Source organism: Helianthus annuus, chromosome 3 (genome assembly GCF_002127325.2).
Source record: "Helianthus annuus cultivar XRQ/B chromosome 3, HanXRQr2.0-SUNRISE, whole genome shotgun sequence".
NCBI lineage: Eukaryota > Viridiplantae > Streptophyta > Magnoliopsida > Asterales > Asteraceae > Helianthus > Helianthus annuus.
Genome location: NC_035435.2, coordinates 164945027 through 164966263, shown reverse-complemented (window position 1 = coordinate 164966263; position 21237 = coordinate 164945027). Strand labels below are relative to the sequence as shown.

General features: G+C 38.3%; 2 protein-coding genes and 3 non-coding genes across 5 annotated transcripts; 3 read left to right on the top strand and 2 right to left on the bottom strand.

Annotated features, from left to right (window-relative positions):
* The first annotated feature begins 411 nt into the window (after positions 1-411).
* LOC118491050 lies at positions 412-500 on the top strand. Its single transcript, XR_004890275.1, has one exon. It is a non-coding gene; the product is annotated as a small nucleolar RNA snoR14 (small nucleolar RNA).
* A 59-nt stretch (positions 501-559) lies between these two features.
* LOC118491040 lies at positions 560-654 on the top strand. Its single transcript, XR_004890265.1, has one exon. It is a non-coding gene; the product is annotated as a small nucleolar RNA Z101 (small nucleolar RNA).
* A 157-nt stretch (positions 655-811) lies between these two features.
* On the top strand, positions 812-893 carry LOC118491041. Its single transcript, XR_004890266.1, has one exon. It is a non-coding gene; the product is annotated as a small nucleolar RNA Z101 (small nucleolar RNA).
* Positions 894-2732: 1839 nt separating this feature from the next.
* LOC110932426 (S-norcoclaurine synthase 1) lies at positions 2733-11441 on the bottom strand. Its single transcript, XM_035988259.1, has 5 exons — positions 11383-11441; positions 4883-5102; positions 4824-4840; positions 4325-4630; positions 2733-3519 (listed from the first exon to the last, which is right to left on the bottom strand). The coding sequence occupies exons 1-5, from the start codon at positions 11439-11441 to the stop codon at positions 3150-3152; spliced, it is 972 nt and encodes a 323-aa protein (XP_035844152.1). The 3' UTR covers positions 2733-3149.
* A 6713-nt stretch (positions 11442-18154) lies between these two features.
* Positions 18155-18553, bottom strand: LOC110932428. The gene has a single exon (XM_022175763.1). The coding sequence runs from the start codon at positions 18551-18553 to the stop codon at positions 18155-18157; it is 399 nt and encodes a 132-aa protein (XP_022031455.1).
* Between the last annotated feature and the right edge of the window lie 2684 nt (positions 18554-21237).

The window sequence follows — 21237 nt, the reverse complement described above, 5'->3', positions numbered from 1 at the left end:
AATGGGCCGTGTACCCTAATTCGGCCCAAACAACATACATGTTATCAAATGAGGAATTTAGGGTTTTGCCGACCATCATGTTGCCTCTATTTATGTCTCATCTTATGTTGAGTATTTCATCTCAAACTCCACGGCTTCAAACTCCAATTCCACTATCGACTTTAAGTTAAGTTTTTCTGCAAACTTCACTGTTGTTCTGCATCTTTTTTTTTTTTTTCAAAATATTAAGATCATTATGAGGAAAATATAACTGCTCCAGATACAGGATTTAATCCTGTCGGTGATGGCAGCAAACCTCTAAGAAGTTCTGAGTGATCTTTTTAAACTACTTTTATCTTATTTTTAAACGTTTTTTTTTATTTTATTTTTTTGTTTTGATTGATACAAAATATTACAAATCAATGAATAAAAGCGAGGTGACGATAAAATTCAATGGTCTGTCAATCCACTGACAAATTTTGATTGATGTTAAACATTGAATCCCGACAGGTTCCGATCGCTTTTTTCTTTTTTCTTTTTTAATTAAATTTTCGTGAATTTTTTTTTAATTTTAATTAACAAATGGCATATGATGAATCTATATAAACAAATGGGTAATTTGCGTCTGAATGCATTTCCTTGATGCTACATCACCTTGGAGAACTGATGCCAAAAATATTATTTTTGCTATTTTTCAATTAAGGTTTTGTGACATTTTCATTAAGTTTTTGATGTTCTATCAAGCTTGTTAAAAGTGGTTAATTTTTATTTTTAGTGTATTTAATTTAATTTTTAGGTTTAACCTTGTGATGTACACAGATTTTTGAAGTTCACTTGGCATATGATGAATCTCTATTAACAAAGTCTGATTTTTTTCTTTGATGCTAAATCACCTTGGAGAACTGATGCCAAAAAAATTAAAATTTGAAAATAATGAACTATAGAAAACACAATTGGGTTAATAAGTTAGCACAAATCTTAGGGGATGTTTGACAACTTTTGAACCATTAAGAGTCAATGTTTCACCAATTCAGATTAGGGTTTTAACTATTTAGACTCAGTATAATGGTTAATCATTCAGACGGAAATGTTAGACATTTGTTCGTGAAGAAAACGGTCTAAACCATTATGTCCTCAACTAGGAAGAGATCTAAATTATTAAGAACTTCATTAAGAGGCACACAAACACCCGTTAGTGTTTAAATATGCTAAAACAACAGTTATGCTAGAACAAACTATACGTGCTTTATGACTACCAATTTTTTTTGAAACTATAATATATTAGTATAATGGATATTATGTAATCAATCTTATTTATTTGACGATTTTTTTTGAAACTATAATACTTGTATAAGATGAAAAAATGCGTTTATTGGATCCAGAATGTATTGAAAATGGCCGTAAAACAAATTGAAATTAAAACAACTACAAATACAGCACAAAAGTTGTAAGGAAGATTTATTAGGATGTTGTGAGTGATGGAAAACCATCATTTTGGAGATATATGAGGATGTTGAGTTGAATATATAGACACATAAGATTAGACCTAAGGGGAGATGAGGCACTATGTGGTGGTAGACGAGCCACACATGGAAGAACGTGGAACACTGCCGCCACTTAATTACATCACTTGTTAAACTCATAACAAGTTGTAGCCATAACATGTGAAAAGTTGCAGAATGCTACCTTTGAGGGAAATTGTTGGTTGTGGTGATTGATGGGCACCCCACTAAAATCCATCACTAGAGATGGAACCAAATTCGATGACGTGGCGGAACATGATTGAGTGTGGTGAGTGATGGAAAGTGAAGCACCCTTACCCCCTAACGAACGTCTTTGCTTGCCTCCTTTTTCTAATATGTTCAAACCATCTCAATTTAACGTCGTTAAACTCTTCGTTCGTCACCGAACAACACTTCCTCTTCAACGTCGAGTTCCAGTGGTTTTTAATCGCCTTATCAGTCCGGCCGTTCAACAACCGTGCAGTCGTCGCCCACTTGTTTCCAAAACGTGCGTGGGCGCGTAGAATCGTTGCCCACTTGTTTCCAAGACGCCCCCACCCAACTTTGTTTCTTGAACTACTAAAAAGTGTACACTATAAGATGTTTTTAACCCCTAACCCAAGCTACTTTCCTCTAGTCCTTGACTCCGCAAACCGATTGACATAAAATTCATTGTAAACCATTTTGTTCCCATTCACCATACACAACTTGACTATTCTGGTAAGGGCATGTCATCTGTCACATAATATCCTTACACTCCTTAATTTCCATCTCATTACCTACCACTTACACACAATATTTGAATAAAACTTTTCTTTTTTTCTACTTTGGGCCCACCACATCGCATAAACCGAGGCATGCTCATGCCCTTGTGCAAGGGCATCTCACCTAAGGGCTTCTAAGGCTATGGGGTATGGGGCTTGGGTTGGGGCGTGGGTTGGCTGAAAACGCCCAAGCCACCACCCCGGGGGCTTCGGTTTGGGCGTGGCCCTTAGGGCTTGGGTTTGAAGTCGGGCGTGGGGCGGGCTAGCAAGGTGACATGACGGACTCTCAATGGCCAAACCAAACTCATGCCCCCAACCCAAGCCCCGCCATACCCCATGGGCGTGAGTTTGAGTTTGCTTTCCACATGTCAACTCATGCCCCAAACCCACGCCCACCATACCCCATAGCCTAAGGTTGGTAGAGCTCCATGGAGATGGTCTAAGGATTTGTAAGAATATGACGTGACAGCTGATTAGGCAACTAAGGACGTCTAAGGGGCCCTTAGCATGGAGATAGTCTAACTTGCTTGCTGATTTATAGAATCCTTTGCAAGGTCAGATTGAGATTTGCTTTGCAACACAAAACTTGTTATTAACATGTATTCTAGACAGTAAACAACATCTAGGAGCAAAGTGGTCTTTTATTATCTTAAAATGTAAAGTAATATTTAAAAAACATGTGCAATGGTAAGAAGTTTGAACATCTGAATCTTCAAGAAATACAAAACATATGAGTTAAAGGGGGTTTCAAAGTTTTTCCTTTTTTAAAACAAGCAATACCTTAATTTTGAATCAAACAATACCTTGTATTTTTATTGCATAAAAACCTCTAGAATAGCTTTATTTAAAAAGTATTTTGGGTCAACCCAACCTAACCCATCCAGAAGCAACAAACTTAAATCGTTTATACTACATGTTTTTGGTAATTGATTACCTCTAGGACATCACCAATGTTGACGATAATCGATCCGGGAATGGGTTTAATAGGCACCCATTTTGAGTTCTTCTTCATTTGTAGCCCTTGAACTTCATTCACTTGAACCAAGAGGGTCAGCCCGGTTGCATCTGAGTGCGGTGTCTTTCCTAAAACCTTTCGCGCTTCAGGACATGGTGGATACACTGGATAGTAGTTCATTCTGATACCTTGTGTGCAATTCTCAAAGTCAATCATTTTGCAAATTGTTTCAGGTTCGATTCCAAGGTTTATAGATATTAACTCGAATAGTTTCTTTGAAACGCCATATAACTTGTTCGAGTATTCGTCGAAGGTATCCCTGGTCACCATGGATACAAATGAGTACCAAAGGACATTTTTTTCTTCCAAAAATTAGTTATTTTGAAAATGCTTGATGACAAATAGGGTATTTTTTGTTTTAAATCCTGGGATATATTAGCCTATAAATCTATAATATTTATATCATTATGACTATCTCTAACCATATTTAGAGATAATCTCTCTTTCTATTGTACCTTATAAATGTACTATTAACACTTTTATGGTATCAGAGCCTAATAACCTAAAACCTTATGCCTTCGCCGCACGAATACGAACATTCAAAAAAAGTTCGAATCCTAGACGGAACCAAAGTTACCTACTCATGAGCGTCATGCACGCTGATATAAAGTGCTTGACCACATCGACGACGAATATTCCACCATCACGGGTAAAGTGTTTATGGTATTGATATCTGATAACCCTAATATAAAACTAGAGTTAAATGCCCAGATAGTCCCTGTGGTTTGCTCTTTTTTCACCTTTAGTCCCTAACTTTCTAAAATTACAGCTATAGTCCCTAACTTTTGCAATTTCGTTCCCGGATAGTCCCTGGCTCGGATGAGGGTTAGTTTTCTCAGTTAAGTTGATGTGAAATGACTATAATGCCCTTGCAATTAAAATGAACTATCAAGTGAAGTCGCTATTTAAAAATCTAAAACGCTTATTTGATATTCGTCAACTCAAAAACACATAAGACGTCATCATCTTAGGTAACGAGTAAACTAGAAAGGAAAACAAAAAGAAATGGTCAAAAAAAATTTTTCCCAAAAAAGTGATTTTAGGATCTAGAAAATGGAACTTACCTGAAGGAATTGGGATTTTGAGGCCAAAATCTGAGGTTCCTTAAAGGAACTGGCAAGGGTATAAGGAAGAGCATGTCTCCCCAATCAAGCTTTTGTTCTTCAGAAAGAACAAAAGCTTGACCATAACCTTCAATGGTGTTTGGAAGCTGTGCATATTTCATCTTCTCATCTAATGGCAGCTTGAAGAATTCCTCTGTAACCTTCTTCATTGCATCTATGGCTTCTGATATCCCATGATTCACCAACTGTTCACATTTTTCAAACCTTTGATTAATAACAAAACTCATAATAATCGCGCTAATATGTCTTGGTCAAAGACAGAACCAGAGGAGGTCAAGAGGGTCCGTTGACCCTATCACCAGACTTTGTTTGATTTTTAAATATAAAATCATTTTTTTAACAAAAACATGAGTTTGACCGTAATAATAACTAATAACTGGTGGAGAAAAGAGTCTTATAATGACCCCGACTAAAAAGTTCTGATTCCGCCACTGGTTACCTGGAAGAACCCCGAATCTCCACAAGCGACATGAAGTTTAGCTAGCTCTTCATCATAGCCAGGTTGTCCAGACGCGGCGAGTTTTTGCTAATGTCGATAACCGGAATCTGCAGCGACTCATCAGCTAAAACCTCTTCCGATTCAATCTCTGGTCGAATATATCGAACCGGAACGTCTTTCGGGTCCTTGGAAGCAAGCGCTTGAACGTTATCGACAGGAATCGAACCGCCATACTCGGTTCTGTTGATCACCTCGTCAGTATTATCTTCAGAGGCGTCTCTGAGAATTCACATACCCTGTTCGAGCTTGAAAAAATGTGCCCTTCCATTATGTTTTTATTATTTTAAAAAAAATCAAATTAGTATTGGATTCAATAAACCTAATTCTAAGTGGGCTAAATTCTAAACCATAAAAAATTATTTGTAAATGGGCCTATATTGGAAGTGGTATGTGTTTACTATTTAAAAAAAATGACATATACGTATCGGATTTTTTTTTAAATCGCATGCCCCTCAAAATCGTGGGACTTGTGCGGAGGTCCTCCCAGCACACTATCAAAGCCTCCCATGATTATCTTCCATGGCCATTGCTGGAACTTGTGATATGTGTTTACTTTCTTCATTTTGAAACGAGATATATTCGTTATAAAATGTTTTGTTTATTGCATTGTTGTTTGTTGTTTTGTCAATTGTATTTCATTCATGTGACATTTTGTTTGGAAACATTTAAAAAATTATGCTTGCACAAACGGCAGCCGGCATGGTGCTACTTGACAAACATATAATCAAACACATTGAATAATTAGCGACCATGCTATCCATTCCACATATGTTGGATGTTCACAAAATGGTTCGTTGATAAGTAGTTATAAAGTTTTTCAGAACTAAGTATAATGTTCAGAACCATGAGATGCGCGGTTATTTTACATTGTACACCGCGTTTAAAGCAACATGTACAAATGCATTATTAGTTGTTGTCGAAATTCTCGATGTATTTCTTTTTTCTTGGATTGGACCGTCACTTTTAGAACAAAATTAGTATGTGAAGCGGGTGATGAAGAGGATGGTAGATGACAGTGGCGGAACTAGCAAAAATTTAGGGGTATCTCAAAAACTTTTTTTGGGATCAGGGGTATCCTTTGTATAAAGAAGACAGAGTTGAGGGGTATTTTTACAGTACCAAGACGGGGTTGAGCCGTAGCCCGTGTTATCCCTGCTAACACATTAGCTTCCCCCCTGATAGATGATCCGATGGTTCTTCGGTGATGGTTGACCTGGTGAATAGGTGTGGATCTCATGGACAGTGGCGAAGCTTGAAAATTTCCACCGGGGGGCCGGAAGTCAATTGACCTAAAAGTATATACCTAAAATTTTTTATTTCTATAAAACCGGGGGGTCGAAAACGTATATACCTAAAAAATTCTATACAAAATGTACATAGATACCACTACTGAGCGAAAAAGTTCGGAGGGTCCCCCCTCAATGCTTCGCCCCTGCTCATGGATCTAAACATTAAATAACAAGATGATGATGGTGGTGGATGTCATGGATCTAAAATTAAATAATATATAGTGCTTGTAGGAAATTGGAGTGATAATAAAAAGATTAAAAGATGAAAACTTAAGAGGAGTGAGTGAAATATATTTCATTCAAGTTCAGTCAAATATTTTTTGGTTTTTAAAACCAATTCGAAAAGTAAACCTGTGGAACAATCAGTTTTCAAACCAATGTCCCCATATTGACACTTATATTTGAAAGACATTAGTGACCGCTAACTAGTAGAATGATAATATCAAGTGTATATTTGATATATGGAGTATGCAATGCAGATTAGATGTAGAAGTTGCGGATTTGTCGATTATCTATATTAATACGAGATAGGCAATGTATTTAGTAGACTTTTTGGCATTTTGTAATCGAGTTGAACTCTGTGTTTACCTGTTTGAATACAAGTGCAATATTTGAGAGAATCTTATGTTTCTACTCCTTTCTGTTAGACTAAAGGGTATGGAGAGGATGGGCTTGGAGGGGATGAGCCGCCACGTAGGCGCCACGTAGGAGTGGTTTGGAGAGTATGGACCTAGGGGGTGGGGGATGAACCCCTTTGTGTATATATATGTATGTATGTATAGATATATGTGAGAGAAGGAAGGAGGAGAGAGGACCGGCTACCCCGGCTGTGGGGTGCCGGTTGTGCCGAGCCTAGCCCCAGGGGGCGGTGTGGGGGACCGGCGCCGGTCCTAGCCGGGCCTCAGCCAGCCCCCATACCTTCTAGTCTTAGTTTATTTGAGAGAATCTTTTGTTTCTACTCCTTTCTGTTAGTGTTTACAGTACATACATGTATCATGATGGATTCCGCACATCACGATACCTAGTGTTTATTGATTCGATCATGACTTAAAGGCTTAGGTGGCCTTACAAAATAAACCCAAAACTAGTATTAAGCACCCCCGCGTTGCGGTGGGGGCGAACACCAACGTCACACTACTATCAGCAACAACCAACACTGAAGTTGCAGCATGTTAATGCGAAAAAATTAAATCGAAACGTAAAACATAGAAAAAATAACTAAGTCGATCTAGGACTCGAGCGTTACGATGAACCTGTGAAACGGAAAAAACAGACGACGTAGAAACATTTACCCACACACGCACGTTGCGTCGTGTTAACTCGCAAGATTATTTATAGTTTTTAAATGATATAACAATTTGTCTTTAGTGGTACAAGCCACTAAGCATCATATTACAAATAAGAATGCCAACAATTGTTGCAAATTAATATATATATATATATATAATATAATATAATATAATGTGCTCATAGTCAATCCTGGGAAGCTTGAGCAGTAATTTATCAATTCATAATTATTTATCTGAAAAACGTCTATCTTAAAAGATTATCGTAATTTTAAGTGAGTTCACATAAGCATTATCCACAAACCATATTTAAAAATTCCTTCAAAACATTTTTTTATTACCAAACTTGTTCAAAAATTTCATACCCGTCATACTATTAGTGGCCGACCCAGAAATTATTTACTTGGGGTGCGGATGAGGTGTTCAATCATATTTTCAAAGAGTGCGGTCGGGTTTTTTGCTTAAAATATACACTAAATTTTTATTTTCAAGGGGTGCGGCCGCCCATCCTGGCCAAAGGGTAGGTCCGCCACTGCATACCATACGCCGTTGTCGTATGTTATGCTACCGTGTTTTCGCCCAACCGACCGACGTACCGCAGCAACTTTCAATGTGCACCTTTTCTTCTGGCACCTATTGGTGCCTGGTACACCGCCAAGTCGCCAACAACTTTTGGACGTGATTGTTACATAACTTAATTCTAATCTAATTTAAAATAACATAGTGCTTTTACGTGTAATTATTACTTCAATATTTGTATTTATGAAGGCAATATGTATAACCTAATCTTCCGAACAAATTTCATGAAATTCAAGCACTTCAAACTTCTTACATAAGTTAAACCAGGGGCGAAGTATAATGGATGCCGGGGGTGCATACGTCCACCCCAATGTTTCGGTTAGAAGTGTATATAGTCCGGTTTTTCGTCCGAAAAATTTTAAAATTATATAGGATCGCCCCCCGATTATTTTTCCTAAATGATGTGTAGTTTGGTAAATATATTTTAACTCTTATTTTATTTGTTTAACCTTAGATTACCCACCACACAATAAACTTAATATCTCACAAACAGCTCGATGATTTACATAGAAAAAGAAATTGTTGATAAGTTTGATTCGGAAGACATAATTGATGAATTCAAAAATCTTAAAGGTCATCGGTCTGAGTTGTAATTCTTCGTCCAGGTTCCATATATCTCGTATCATTCTATATATATATATAATGTAAGTATCTATAGAAAACCCACTTTAATTTAGAAAACCCGGGAAACTCAAAGCTCCCGATGTTTTTTTTTTTTTTTGGAAAAAATTTACACATATTATATACATGTTTTTAAGGGTTTTGGGCAAAAAAAAATCAAAAAAGCGCCGAGTAGATATTTTTAAAAAAAATAAACAAGTTTTGGTGTAACACATGTTACAAATATGTCAGATGAATGTAACATGTGTTACACCAAAACTTGTTTATTTTTTTTAAAAATATCTACTCGGCGCTTTTTTGACTTTTTTTGCCCAAAACCCTTAAAAACATGTATATAACATGTATAAATTTTTTAAAAAAAAAAACATCGGGAGCTTTGAGTTTCCTGGGTTTTCTAAATTAAAGTGGGTTTTCTATGCATCCTTCCCCTATATATATATATATATATATATATATAGAGGAAGGTTCATTTGAGAAGAATATTCTTGAAAGAAGAAAACTAAATTAATCTAGACCCTATATTTTTTTGATCAATGGTTGTGAATCAAGATATTATTGTTGTCCACTTTCAATTAATGTTTTAATTAATAAGGGTAGAATAGACAATTTGATGTATAACACTATTAAATATTATAAAGGGTTACTCCAATCTCATTAATACCACCATAATTTTCTCCTTCACTATTATTAATGTGTTGGGTCCTACACCAATTTTATAAGGAACGACTAAATTATTTAAAGTGTTGTGTCCTACACATATATTATTATTTGTTGTAAAATTATTTAAAAGTGTTGGGAACCTACACATTTTGTACCCTACACCAAAACATTGTTTTATTGGTATAGGAAACATTGTTATTATGGTGTAGAAAACGTTGAATATGTAGGATCATGTGCATGAATGTTTTTATTGTGTAAGGTGCACAACTAATTTATAGGATATACTGATTAAATGATTAATGTTTATTAATTTAAATAGCAAAAATAAAGGGTAGACTAATTAAATGATTGGTTTAAATTACCTTTGTACCCTTTTATTCTTTTTATTCTTAATTTGTGATTCTTCTCATTTGAACTCTCCACTATATATATATATATATATATATAGGTCTTTTCTTTGTTATACAATATTTAGTTTTTCTATGTGGAAAAACAGGTCCTTTGAATGAATGAATTTTTTTAGTTTTATCTGAAACTATTATTATTTGACCCGACCTGAATCGAATAGCCGACCCGACCTGACCCGAAACATGACGATAGGAAAAATTTTTTTGGGTCCAATCACTTTACGCCCTCTAGAAACTTTTGGTTAAGCTCCGCCACTGAGTTAAACCTATTTAAGAAATATATGAAGAATTAATCTCATGTGGATCAACATAATTACACAATTCTAGTGAAATTTGTGGTTTCAATATAATAATTGCATCCTACCTAAATTAAGACATCAACTATGATTATATACAAACTTTAAGATATATATAAACCAATAAACACATCCACATTCATAGTACACTTTTTCAAATCATATGTCATTTTTTTTTAACGGCCAATAAATCAATCCCGACCACTCTCGGGGCACCCACTGGATAAACGGAGTACTCCAAGAGTAACCCGAGTCATCCACCACCAATTCCGGGGAAAACTCATTGACCCACCCGTCCGTAGGCACGACGGTGAATTACCAGTAAAACCTGTTTGACTCAAGGATCGAACTCAGGTTTCCCTGGGTCTCCTATCACTGTCCACCAATGCCTCACTCTCAGGACACCTGGCTCAAGGATCGAACTCATATGGCATTTTGGTATATCACATTCTGGTAATCATAGTCACATAATGTAGTCTAAACAAAGGACATGAATGTTTTGGATTTCAATCAATCAACAAAACTTGACCCGTTAATATTTAACAAAATGATTCTAGTGATACTCTTAGGGGGTGTTTGGGATTGCGTTTTCAACCTGATTATTTGATTATTGTGTTTTGAAATCGCAAAAAATCTATTTTGAGTGTTTGGTAAAAAATTAATAAAAAGTGATTTTTTACGTTTTGTAGAGTTCAAAACGTGATAATCCATAAGTAGGTCACCCCTTGCTGCAGGAAAACGTGATAATCCAAAAACTGATTTTTTACGTTTTCACTTATTTATTTTTTTGAAATATATATACTTGCCAAACACTCAAATAGTTGATTATCTGATTATTGTGATATCAAACAACATAATCAAATCCAAACAATGTTGATTATCTGATTATTGTGATATCAAACAACATAATCAAATCCAAACACTATCTTTCTGCAGCACGTTTTGTTACAGCTAATTATCTGATTCTGATTATTCAAAACGCATAATCTATTTTTAAAACTCAACCCCAAACACCCCCTTAGTCTTTACGGTCGTCTTTAAAAATATGTGCGAGAACAAAACATAAGCTCGTGAACATAAACATATACACAAAAAAAGTAATTATATGACGATACATGGGCCTCTAAATGGACCAAAATTAAATAGGCTATTGTTTTACTATTTTTAATTGGATTTTAGATTTAGTTACTAATAGCACACGTAATTATAGAAATTATTATTAGTAAATAATTGTAATTATTCTGTATCCATAATTATCGACATACTCTTGTATTATATATTTGGGGTTTATCAATGAGAAGAGGCACGGATTATACTCCTTTATGGTATCAAGAGATTGGGTTCTCTTCTCCTAACCCTACCGCCGTCGACCACCCAATTCCCTCTTCTTTCTGTCGTCTGCCTCCAGCCTCGTCCTCATGGCTGGTGATGACGACCAACTCACCCCAAACACAACATCTCCCATCACTATCAAATCTGAGATCCATCCCGCCACTACTGTTTCAAACATCAAAACTGTGATCCCCTTCACCCTTGAGATTGAATCCAGCCAGTATTCATCTTGGGCAACACTTTTCACTCTCCACTGTCGTGCTTATCTTGTGGAAGACCATCTCAAGCCGAAACCCGAAACCACCACCGCTGAATCCTCTTATGCCACTGCTGAATGGAATCGCTTGGATGCTATTGTGCTACAATGGCTCTATAGTACGATTTCTAACGACCTTCTTCATACCATCATCAACAAAACTTCCACCGCTCATGATGCATGGGTGGCGATTGAAGCCTTGTTTCATGACAATAAAGCCTCACGAGCCATATACCTTATGCAAAAATTTTCGAATACCCGGCTAGATGGATTTCCCAATGTCTCCTCATACTGTCAAGCCCTCAAAACCCTAGCCGATCAACTCGCTAATGTCGACGCACCGGTTACTGATGATCGGCTGGTGCTACAACTTATTGCTGGCCTTAATGAGCAATATGAAGGCATTGGAACTATCCTTACCCAACAGTCACCTCTACCATCCTTCTATGTCGCCCGCTCACAGTTGGTTCAAGTTGAGACCCGCAAGAATGAACAAGCTCTTTTAGCCTCTAAAACTGCCTCGACCGCCCTCACCGCACAAACCACTCGTTTCTCCAACCCCGAGTACTCTCGCACACCGTCCGAGCCCACCCGTGGCCGGGGCCGCTCGGGACGCCGAGGCCGTGGCCGAGGCTCCTCCGGCCGTGGCCGCCATTCCCAACCGCCTTACTATCCTAACCAACCCTACTACCCTTGGGCTTCCTACTTGGCCCCTACACCTCTCACATCCTCGGCCCAACACCCCACTTACAGTCCGTTATCTCAGCCACCTTTTTGGCCTGCCCCACCTTGCCCTTACCCATCTACAAACCGGCCCACACACCCCACTAATCAAGCCCAGCAGCCCGGCCTTCTAGGCCCACGCCCACATCAAGCCCACATGGCCTACAGCCCCACCGACATTGAACAGGCTCTATACACCATGTGCCTGCAACAACCGGACCCGACTCAATACATGGACACGGGCGCCACATCTACCATGTCTCACGAATAAGGTGATTTCCATACTTTTTCTAATTCTTGCATTTCTACTAACATTCTTGTAGGTAACGGCGATACCATACCGGTTCTTGGCCAAGGCACCAAATACCTACCCAAACCCTTCCCTCCCTTTATACTCAAAAATGTTCTTTATTCTCCTAAACTTGTTAAAAACCTTATCTCTGTCCGTAGATTCACTACGGACAATTCTGTTTCTGTGGAATTTGACCCATTTGGTTTTCTTGTGAAGGATCTCAATACCAAGACCCCACTCCTTTGGTGCAACAGCAGCGGTGATCTCTACCCTCTGGTGCTCGGGTCATCCACAACTCAACCCACTGCTCTTGCTGCTATCTCCTTACAACTCTGGCATCACCGGCTTGGACACCCAGGACGGCCCCCTTTAAATAAATTAAAAACCTCTAGTTTAATTTCCTTTGATAAACTTCATAATAATGTATGCCAGTCTTGTGTTTTTGGTAAAAGTGTACGTTTACCATTTTTCCCTTCTAATAATATGACTATTAAGCCTTTTGATATAGTTCATAGCGATGTTTGGACATCCCCAATCATCAGCTCCTCTGGTCACAAATATTATGTGTTATTTTTGGATGACTTTACTGATTTTTTGTGGACTTACCCAATAACTAATAAATCCCACGTCTTCTCATCTTTTTCTCACTTTGCATCTATAATTAAAACTCAATTTGAATCAACCATCAAAATCTTTCAATGTGACAATGGCCGTGAATACGTCAATTCACTGTTTCAAAATTTTTTCACTACCAATGGTATTCTTTACCGCCTTTCCTGTCCCTATACCTCCTCCCAAAACGGTAAGGCCGAAAGAAAAATCCGCACCATCAACAACATGGTTCGGACCTTACTTGCCCACGCTCATCTTCCCACCCATTTCTGGCACTTTGCACTCGAGACCGCCACCTATTTACTAAATATCCTACCCTCTAAACAAACCCGAAACAACACCCCCACCGAACTTCTATACCGAACCACACCCACTTATGATCATCTCCGCGTGTTCGAGTGCCTCTGCTACCCGCTCACACCCTCCCCCACCATTCACAAGCTCAAACACCGCTCACAACCTTGCGTGTTCCTTGGATACCCGCCCACTCATCGCGGCTACCGATGTTTGGACCTCTCTACCAATCAGATATTTCACTCTCGCCATGTTGCATTTGACGAAACGACTTTTCCGTTTCATCAAACCATTGGTCCTGCCCCGGCTTATGATTTCCTAGCCGACCCCTTTCCTCACCACTTGTGTCCACATATCACTCCCACTAAACCCACTGTCCATTCTCCCACTCCTAGTCACCATCCAGTCGGCCCAAACCATGTTCCCAGTGGCCCATTTCCTTCCCCTTCATCTAACATCCAGCCTCCTATACCTTCGGCCCAACCTGCTCACCCCACACCGTTTACCCCACCTATCCCCTTCTCGGCCCAACCAGCCCACCCGAACCCAACCACTACCCAGCCGATCCCAGCCCAATTACAACCTGCCGCTACCCACCCGAACCCACCGACTTCCCAACCCACAACCCAACCCAACCCGTCCGTACCATCCACACCCGCTCCATGAGCGGAATTTCTAAACCCAAATTACCGTTCAACCTACATGTCACCTCTAAACCCAACTCCGTCCGACCCATTCCCAAAAACCCTACCGATGCCTTACGAGACCCGGTATGGTACTCCGCCATGTCTACAGAATATAATGCATTAATTAGAAATGGTACATGGGAATTAGTACCACGTTCAGCTGACATGAATATTGTACGGAGCATGTGGTTATTTAAGCATAAATACAGGTCTGACGGTACTTTGGAACGCTACAAGGCCAGATTAGTATGTGATGGTAGGTCGCAACAGGTGGGTATTGATTGTGGTGAGACGTTCAGCCTGGTGGTTAAACCAGCAACCATCCGGACTGTTCTGTCCCTTGCTTTATCAAACGGGTGGGCGGTTCATCAACTCGATGTGACGAATGCATTCTTACACGGGAACCTACACGAGACAGTTTACATGCATCAGCCTATGGGTTTTCGTGATAAAAACTTCCCTGATTATGTTTGCCTCTTGCGCAAATCGCTGTATGGCCTAAAACAGGCCCCACGGGCATGGTACCAACGCTTCACCGATTACGTTCTTACAATGGGGTTTCGACACAGCAGATGCGATGCGTCTCTTTTCGCCTACACACAGGGGCATGACACTGCTTATCTCCTCTTATACGTTGATGACATCCTTCTTGTCACCTCATCCGACGCTCTTCGTCACCGTCTTCTGGTCAGCCTTGCAACTGAGTTTGCCATGAAAGACCTCGGTCCTCTCAGCTATTTCTTGGGCATCTCGGTTTCTAGGAATGCGAACACCATGTTCTTGTCTCAGCAGTCTTATGCCACAGATATTATTGCCCGTGCAGGGATGCAGTCTTGCAAACCAGTAGCTACTCCAGTCGACACAAATGCTAAACTCAGCACCACATCCAGTGATTCCTTTCATGATCCCACTCTGTACCGCAGTTTAGCAGGGGCTCTGCAGTATCTGACCTTCACACGACCTGATATTACTTATGCGGTGCAGCAAATTTGCATGCATATGCACGCCCCTTGTGTGGATCACTGGAATGCTCTCAAGAGGATTATACGATATATTCAAGGCACCTCTTCTTATGGTCTCACACTTGGTCCAACCACTGCTACTTCCTTAGTCGCCTATACTGATGCTGATTGGGCTGGGTGCCCTGACACCCGACGGTCTACTAGTGGCTATTGCGTCTACTGCGGCGATAACTTGATCTCCTGGTCCTCCAAACGCCAGGCAACTGTTTCTCGTTCAAGTGCCGAAGCTGAATATCATGGAGTCGCCAACGTGGTTGCGGAGATTTGTTGGCTCCGAAACCTGTTGCTCGAGCTCTCTCTGCCTCTCACACGCGCTACCATGGTTTATTGTGATAACGTCAGTGCCATTTATCTATCTGGCAATCCGGTTCAGCATCAACGCACAAAGCACATCGAGTTGGATATTCATTTTGTGTGTGAACAGGTTCAACGGGGTAATGTTCGTATTCTTCATGTGTCGTCCCGATACCAGATTGCAGATATCTTCACTAAAGGCCTGCCGCGAGTTTTATTTGAAGATTTTCGTGCCAGTCTCAGCATACGGTCACCTCCCGCTTCGACTGCGGGGGTGTAATAGCACACGTAATTATAGAAATTATTATTAGTAAATAATTGTAATTATTCTGTATCCATAATTATCCCATACTCTTGTATTATATATTTGGGGTTTATCAATGAGAAGAGGCACGGAGATTATACTCCTTTAGTTACGAGTTTTTTTTTTATACATATATACAATATATGTAAAGAAAATTAAAATTTTGGGTCCCGGAAGAGTGAGCCCTATACAGTAGCCAAACATCCATATTCCTTCAAGTTGGTTTACTTAAGTATCACCTTAATGATTTACTTACATTGTATTCCCGAGTTTATTTAACAAAGGAAAAGTGATGCAGGGTTTATCTATGAGTTTGAAATGTTAAAACTTATTTTTTTAATCTGTTTTGATTACTATTTATCTTTTATTAGTTTGTTTATCTATTTGGTTATGAAAACTATAAATAAGGTTGGCTTGTAAACGTTTTAGTTAGTTGATTGTTTACAGGGCCGGCCCGTGGGCCATTTAAATGAAGCAACGGCTTTGGGCCACCAAAATTTTAGGGCCTCCATTTAAAAAAAAGTTAAGATAATATGAATGTTAATATTTAATTTGATGACCTATAAATATGATTTTCTTGTATTGTAGCGGTAAGTAAATGCAACTGAGTCCGTAATGATTGATGGTTCGACTCCATAGAGCATTGTGTTTTTTAATTTATATTTTTTATTTTGTTTTAAGTGGGCAGACACTCTATGCCTAGAAAAGTTATCTTATTTTTTTTTGGGTAGAAGAAATAAGCTATTGTCATCTGCATCAATTGTTCCCTTGTACTCATTCATCTTAAATTGTTCCCTTCTACTCATTCATCTTAAATTGTATTATTCAACTCATAGTCTTTAAAAGTTAATTGCTTGTTTTTATTTTCTCATATATCTATGTTAAGTCTAAATCGAAAGGATGAATTTGGACATATGAAAATGTTATAATTTTTTTTTTCAGAAAAGGCCTCGAGTTTTTTTTTCGCTTTAGGCCACCAAATAGGTTGAGCCGGCCCTGATTGTTTATGAATAAACCTTTGAGGTTTTTTAAGCTTTTGAATCCTTTGAGTGTTGTTGGCCATTTGATTGCTATACGTTTCTAATTTCTACATCAAAGAGAAGAAAATATTCTATTTTCCTTTTCTTTCCTCTTATCTTTCATATTTTCTTTTCTTCTCTTCCTCTACTTCCTACCAATTTAGAAGGATGAATTTCGCCTTAAACTTCCCTTCCTCTTTCTTCTTTTCTTTCCCTTCCTTTAATTAGTTTGCCTGGTTTCTTGGATCAAGGGTTTAAAGGTAAATTCATGGTGCTTTAAATTCGGGAACCACATGCATGTTTTCCCATGTTTTTTAAACGTCAATAACTTTTTATATGTATTTTATTTTAAAAAAATTACATCACAGTAACGAGTGTTCTTTATTTTTAGTATGAGTACCATATTGTTATGTGTGTGTATTACGTTTTCAACTAGGTGTTATTAGTCTATTGTGTTTTTTATTTTGGTTATATAATGGTGTTTTATTCGTAACAGGTACATGGTATTTATTTTGCAGGTATGAAAGGGTTCATTATGCGGTGTTTTCTTTGTAGAAGATATATGGTGTTTTTTTTTAGTTAACAAAAGGTACATGGTGTTTTGTTTACATATAACAAATGATTCATGGTGTTTTATTTTGCAAGTAACTGCATTATCTTTACCATAAATGAAGAATTGTCTGATTTACTCTTATACCATTTATAATAATTATTAAAAATTGTCACAAGTGTATAAAGTTTGAACATCTGAATCTTCAAGAATATTTTGAAAAAAATGTAAGCAATAAGATCATGTGTAATTGGCGTTATAAAGGCGTGAAGGGGCTTGCATAACATCCCCAACACAGTCGTCTGAGTGTTATAGGGGTATGAAGAGGGATGGATATTTCTACCATAATGCCAAATGAGAAAAAAAAACTGGAAATTAATAATCGAAAGGGCATTAGGGGCGTTAACCATTATATAATTTTTTGAAAGGATGTTTTGATATTGATGTGATGTAAAATGCCGCTAAGGGGTATTAACCATTACATATGGTCTAGTATGTAAAGGAAATAAATAATATATCAATTTATTAGCTGTCAGTTTGTTAGCTGTCAATTTATTTGTTTCCTCTTTGTCATGATTTGTTTCCTCTCTTTTGCTCCTTCTCCTGTATTTATCCTATGTTTCGTGAGGTTTTGTTTCACAATGAAAACCAAAACCTCACGAAACAGAGGATAAATATATGAGAAGGAGCAAAAGAGAGGAAACAAATCATGGCAAAGAGGAAACAAATAAACTGACATAAATTGACAGCTAATATATGATTTGTTTTCTCTCTTTTGCTCCTTCATCACTCGTTGTCATGATTTGTTTCCACATTTCAGAGGAGGCGTTAGCGTATTTTACGCTAGCCATGATGTCTTTATCCATCGCCATCGTGAGCCATCCGATGATCATGGCGTCACAACGCATCCACTGCATATGGATATCCGCCGCCTTTTCGGGTTTAGGAATCTTCCGGTCCACGAATCCCATCTTGTTCTTCGCAAGCAGAAAGTTAGCCATCTCCTTGGCCCAATCGCTATAGTTTCTGTCGGTTAAGACTTCGTTGACGTGCATTTGTTTAGGTAAATCGGAAGGGGATAGATAATAGGGTGTGTTGACGTCAGTGGCATCATTTTTGCCACTGCCACTGGGTTTCTCTCCGACCATCTTGGATTATGAGCGTTGGTTCTTGAGAACCTTGCTCTGATTGTTTTTCATTGTGAAACAAAACCTCACGAAACAGAGGATAAATACAGTAGAAGGAGCAAAAGAGAGGAAACAAATCATGACAAAGAGGAAACAAATAAATTGACAGCTAATAAATTGATATATTATTTATTTCCTTTAACTTACAAGCACCATTATAGACTAGTGGCATCTTAGCGTAGGATAAGACTTAGGGACCAGTAAAGTAAATTCTGGTTTCAATTCCTGTTAGGGGTTAAATTTTAATACTTATGGATCACTTATCCTTAGACTCGCCTGGATCACTGATCCTTAAAGTATGATATAAGAAGTCTGAGTATCACGGATCCTTATTATTTTCATAACGTAACTAACAGTTGTTCCTTGTATATTTTCGTAATGGCATTGACATGTGCGGGTGTGTATATATTTTTTAGTATATTTTTAGCTCTTTTTACTCGCCAATTCAAGTTTTAAAGTTATAAAACATGATATTCTACTATCACTCTACACACACGTTAGGGCAAGGGCACCCATCGCGGACGTAGTATAGTGATGGGAAAAATACCAAGGTCGTCCAAGGACACAAGAGCTTTTAATACCTGCTTATCGTCAACGTCTAATTGAATCAAACTTTGAGAAAAGATCTTTAAACTTAATAAAAGATAAATTAAAAACATAAAATAAAAATAAAATTAAAAACTGATAGACAAGAAAGAATCACTTGGATCCGACTTATCTTTCATGTACCCTTTTGATAATTTCGACACTTTGGGCATTCTAAGACATATCTTAGTTATAGTAGTAGGCCCCTCTTGTGAAGACGACGTTACTCTCAACCTAGTGGTTTGTGTTAGTAAGGATAAAATCCCACTAGGTCGGAATATTGGAAGATAATTAAATAAGTTATTAATACAAAGAGTGGTGGGCCACAGTCACACCCTTTATGGGTGTGGGACGCAAGGAGTTGGTTTTGGTTTTGGTGTGAGTAAATTGCCATTTTAGTCCCAAAGTTTTGTCCAAATTTTTCATTTTAGTCCAAATAGTTTTTTTTTTGCCTCTGGGTCCCTAACTTTTCTCTTTTGTTGCCATTTTGATCACATACACTAACTCCATCTAAAAACTCCATCTTTAACAGGGGTATTTTGGGGATTTTCATTTTAAATGTTTTCAATTGCCATTTTGATCCAATTCCAAAAAATCAAAAAAATTCCAAAAAATTTTAAAAAATCATAAAAATTCTAAAAAATCCAAAAAATCTGTTTCGGCGCGAACAGTTTCCAACCCGAGCCGTTTCGATCTGAACCGTTTCGACGCGAACCGTTTCTACCCGTACAGTTTCGACCCGAACCGTTTCGAGCTGAACCGTTTCGACGCGAACCGTTTTCACCCGCACCGTTTCGACCCGACCCGTTTCGAGCTGAACCGTTTCGACACGAACCGTTTCGACCCGTACCGTTTCGAACCCGGTTTCGACCCGACCCGTTTCGAGCTGAACCGTTTCGAGCCGTACCGTTTCGAACCCGGTTCGTACCGTCTCGACCCGACCCGTTTCGAGCTGAACCGTTTCGACCCGTACCATTTCGAACCCGGTTCGTACTGTTTCGAAACGTTCGGGTCGAAACGGTACGGGTCGAAACGGTTCGCGTCGAAACGGTTCAGCTCGAAACGGTTCGGGTTCGAAACGGTACGGGTCGAAACGGTTCGCGTCGAAACGGTTCAGCTCGAAACGATTCGGATAGAAACAGTATGAGTCGAAACGGTTCAGCTCGAAACGGTTCGGGTCGAAACGGTTCGGGTCGAAACGGTTCGCATCGAAACGGTTCAGCTCGAAACGGTTCGGGTTTGAAACGGTTCGCGCCGAAACGGATTTTTTGGATTTTTTGGATTTTTTAGAATTTTTTAGAATTTTTATGATTTTTTAGAATTTTTTGGAATTTTTTTGACTTTTTGGAATTTTTTTGATTTTTTGGACTTGGATTAAAATGGCAATTGAAAACATTTAAAATGAAAATTCCCAAAATACCCCTGGTTAAAGATGGAGTTAGTGTATGTGATCAAAATGGAAACAAAAGGGAAAAGTCAGGGACCCAGAGGCAAAAAAAAACTATTTGGACTAAAATGACAAATTTGGACAAAACTCAGGGACTAAAATGACAATTTACTCTTTTGGTGTCTTAGTCTTAGTCAGTACTCAATTACCATTCTATGTTCATATTACTTGTGCATTGCTTCCATATGACTGATTGCATGCTTAATATTTAAATTAATATTTGTAATTAAAAAGGTGAAACAAATTAGTTTGAGTTTTAAATTTTAAAATGGTAAACCTGCTTTACTTAACCAATGTTTACTCACCAGCTCTTGTAGCTGACCTAAAAATACTATTTTACACATGATACAGGTATATAGCATTGAAACCTAGACTGGATCAAGATCACATAGGAGCTTTGCCTTAGTAATTAAAAAGACAAGTTTGATGTATTATTTGAATATATTTGAAACTTATACGAAAAGTGTGACATTTAATCATGATATGTTTAATTATGAAATTTTGATAGTGCCATAAACTTTGGGCAACCATCATGTCCCCCGTACCATTCCGCTGCAAGTTGGGATGTGCCATCAAGCATTCTATGTTTGTTTGTTTGTTACGTTTGTCAAGT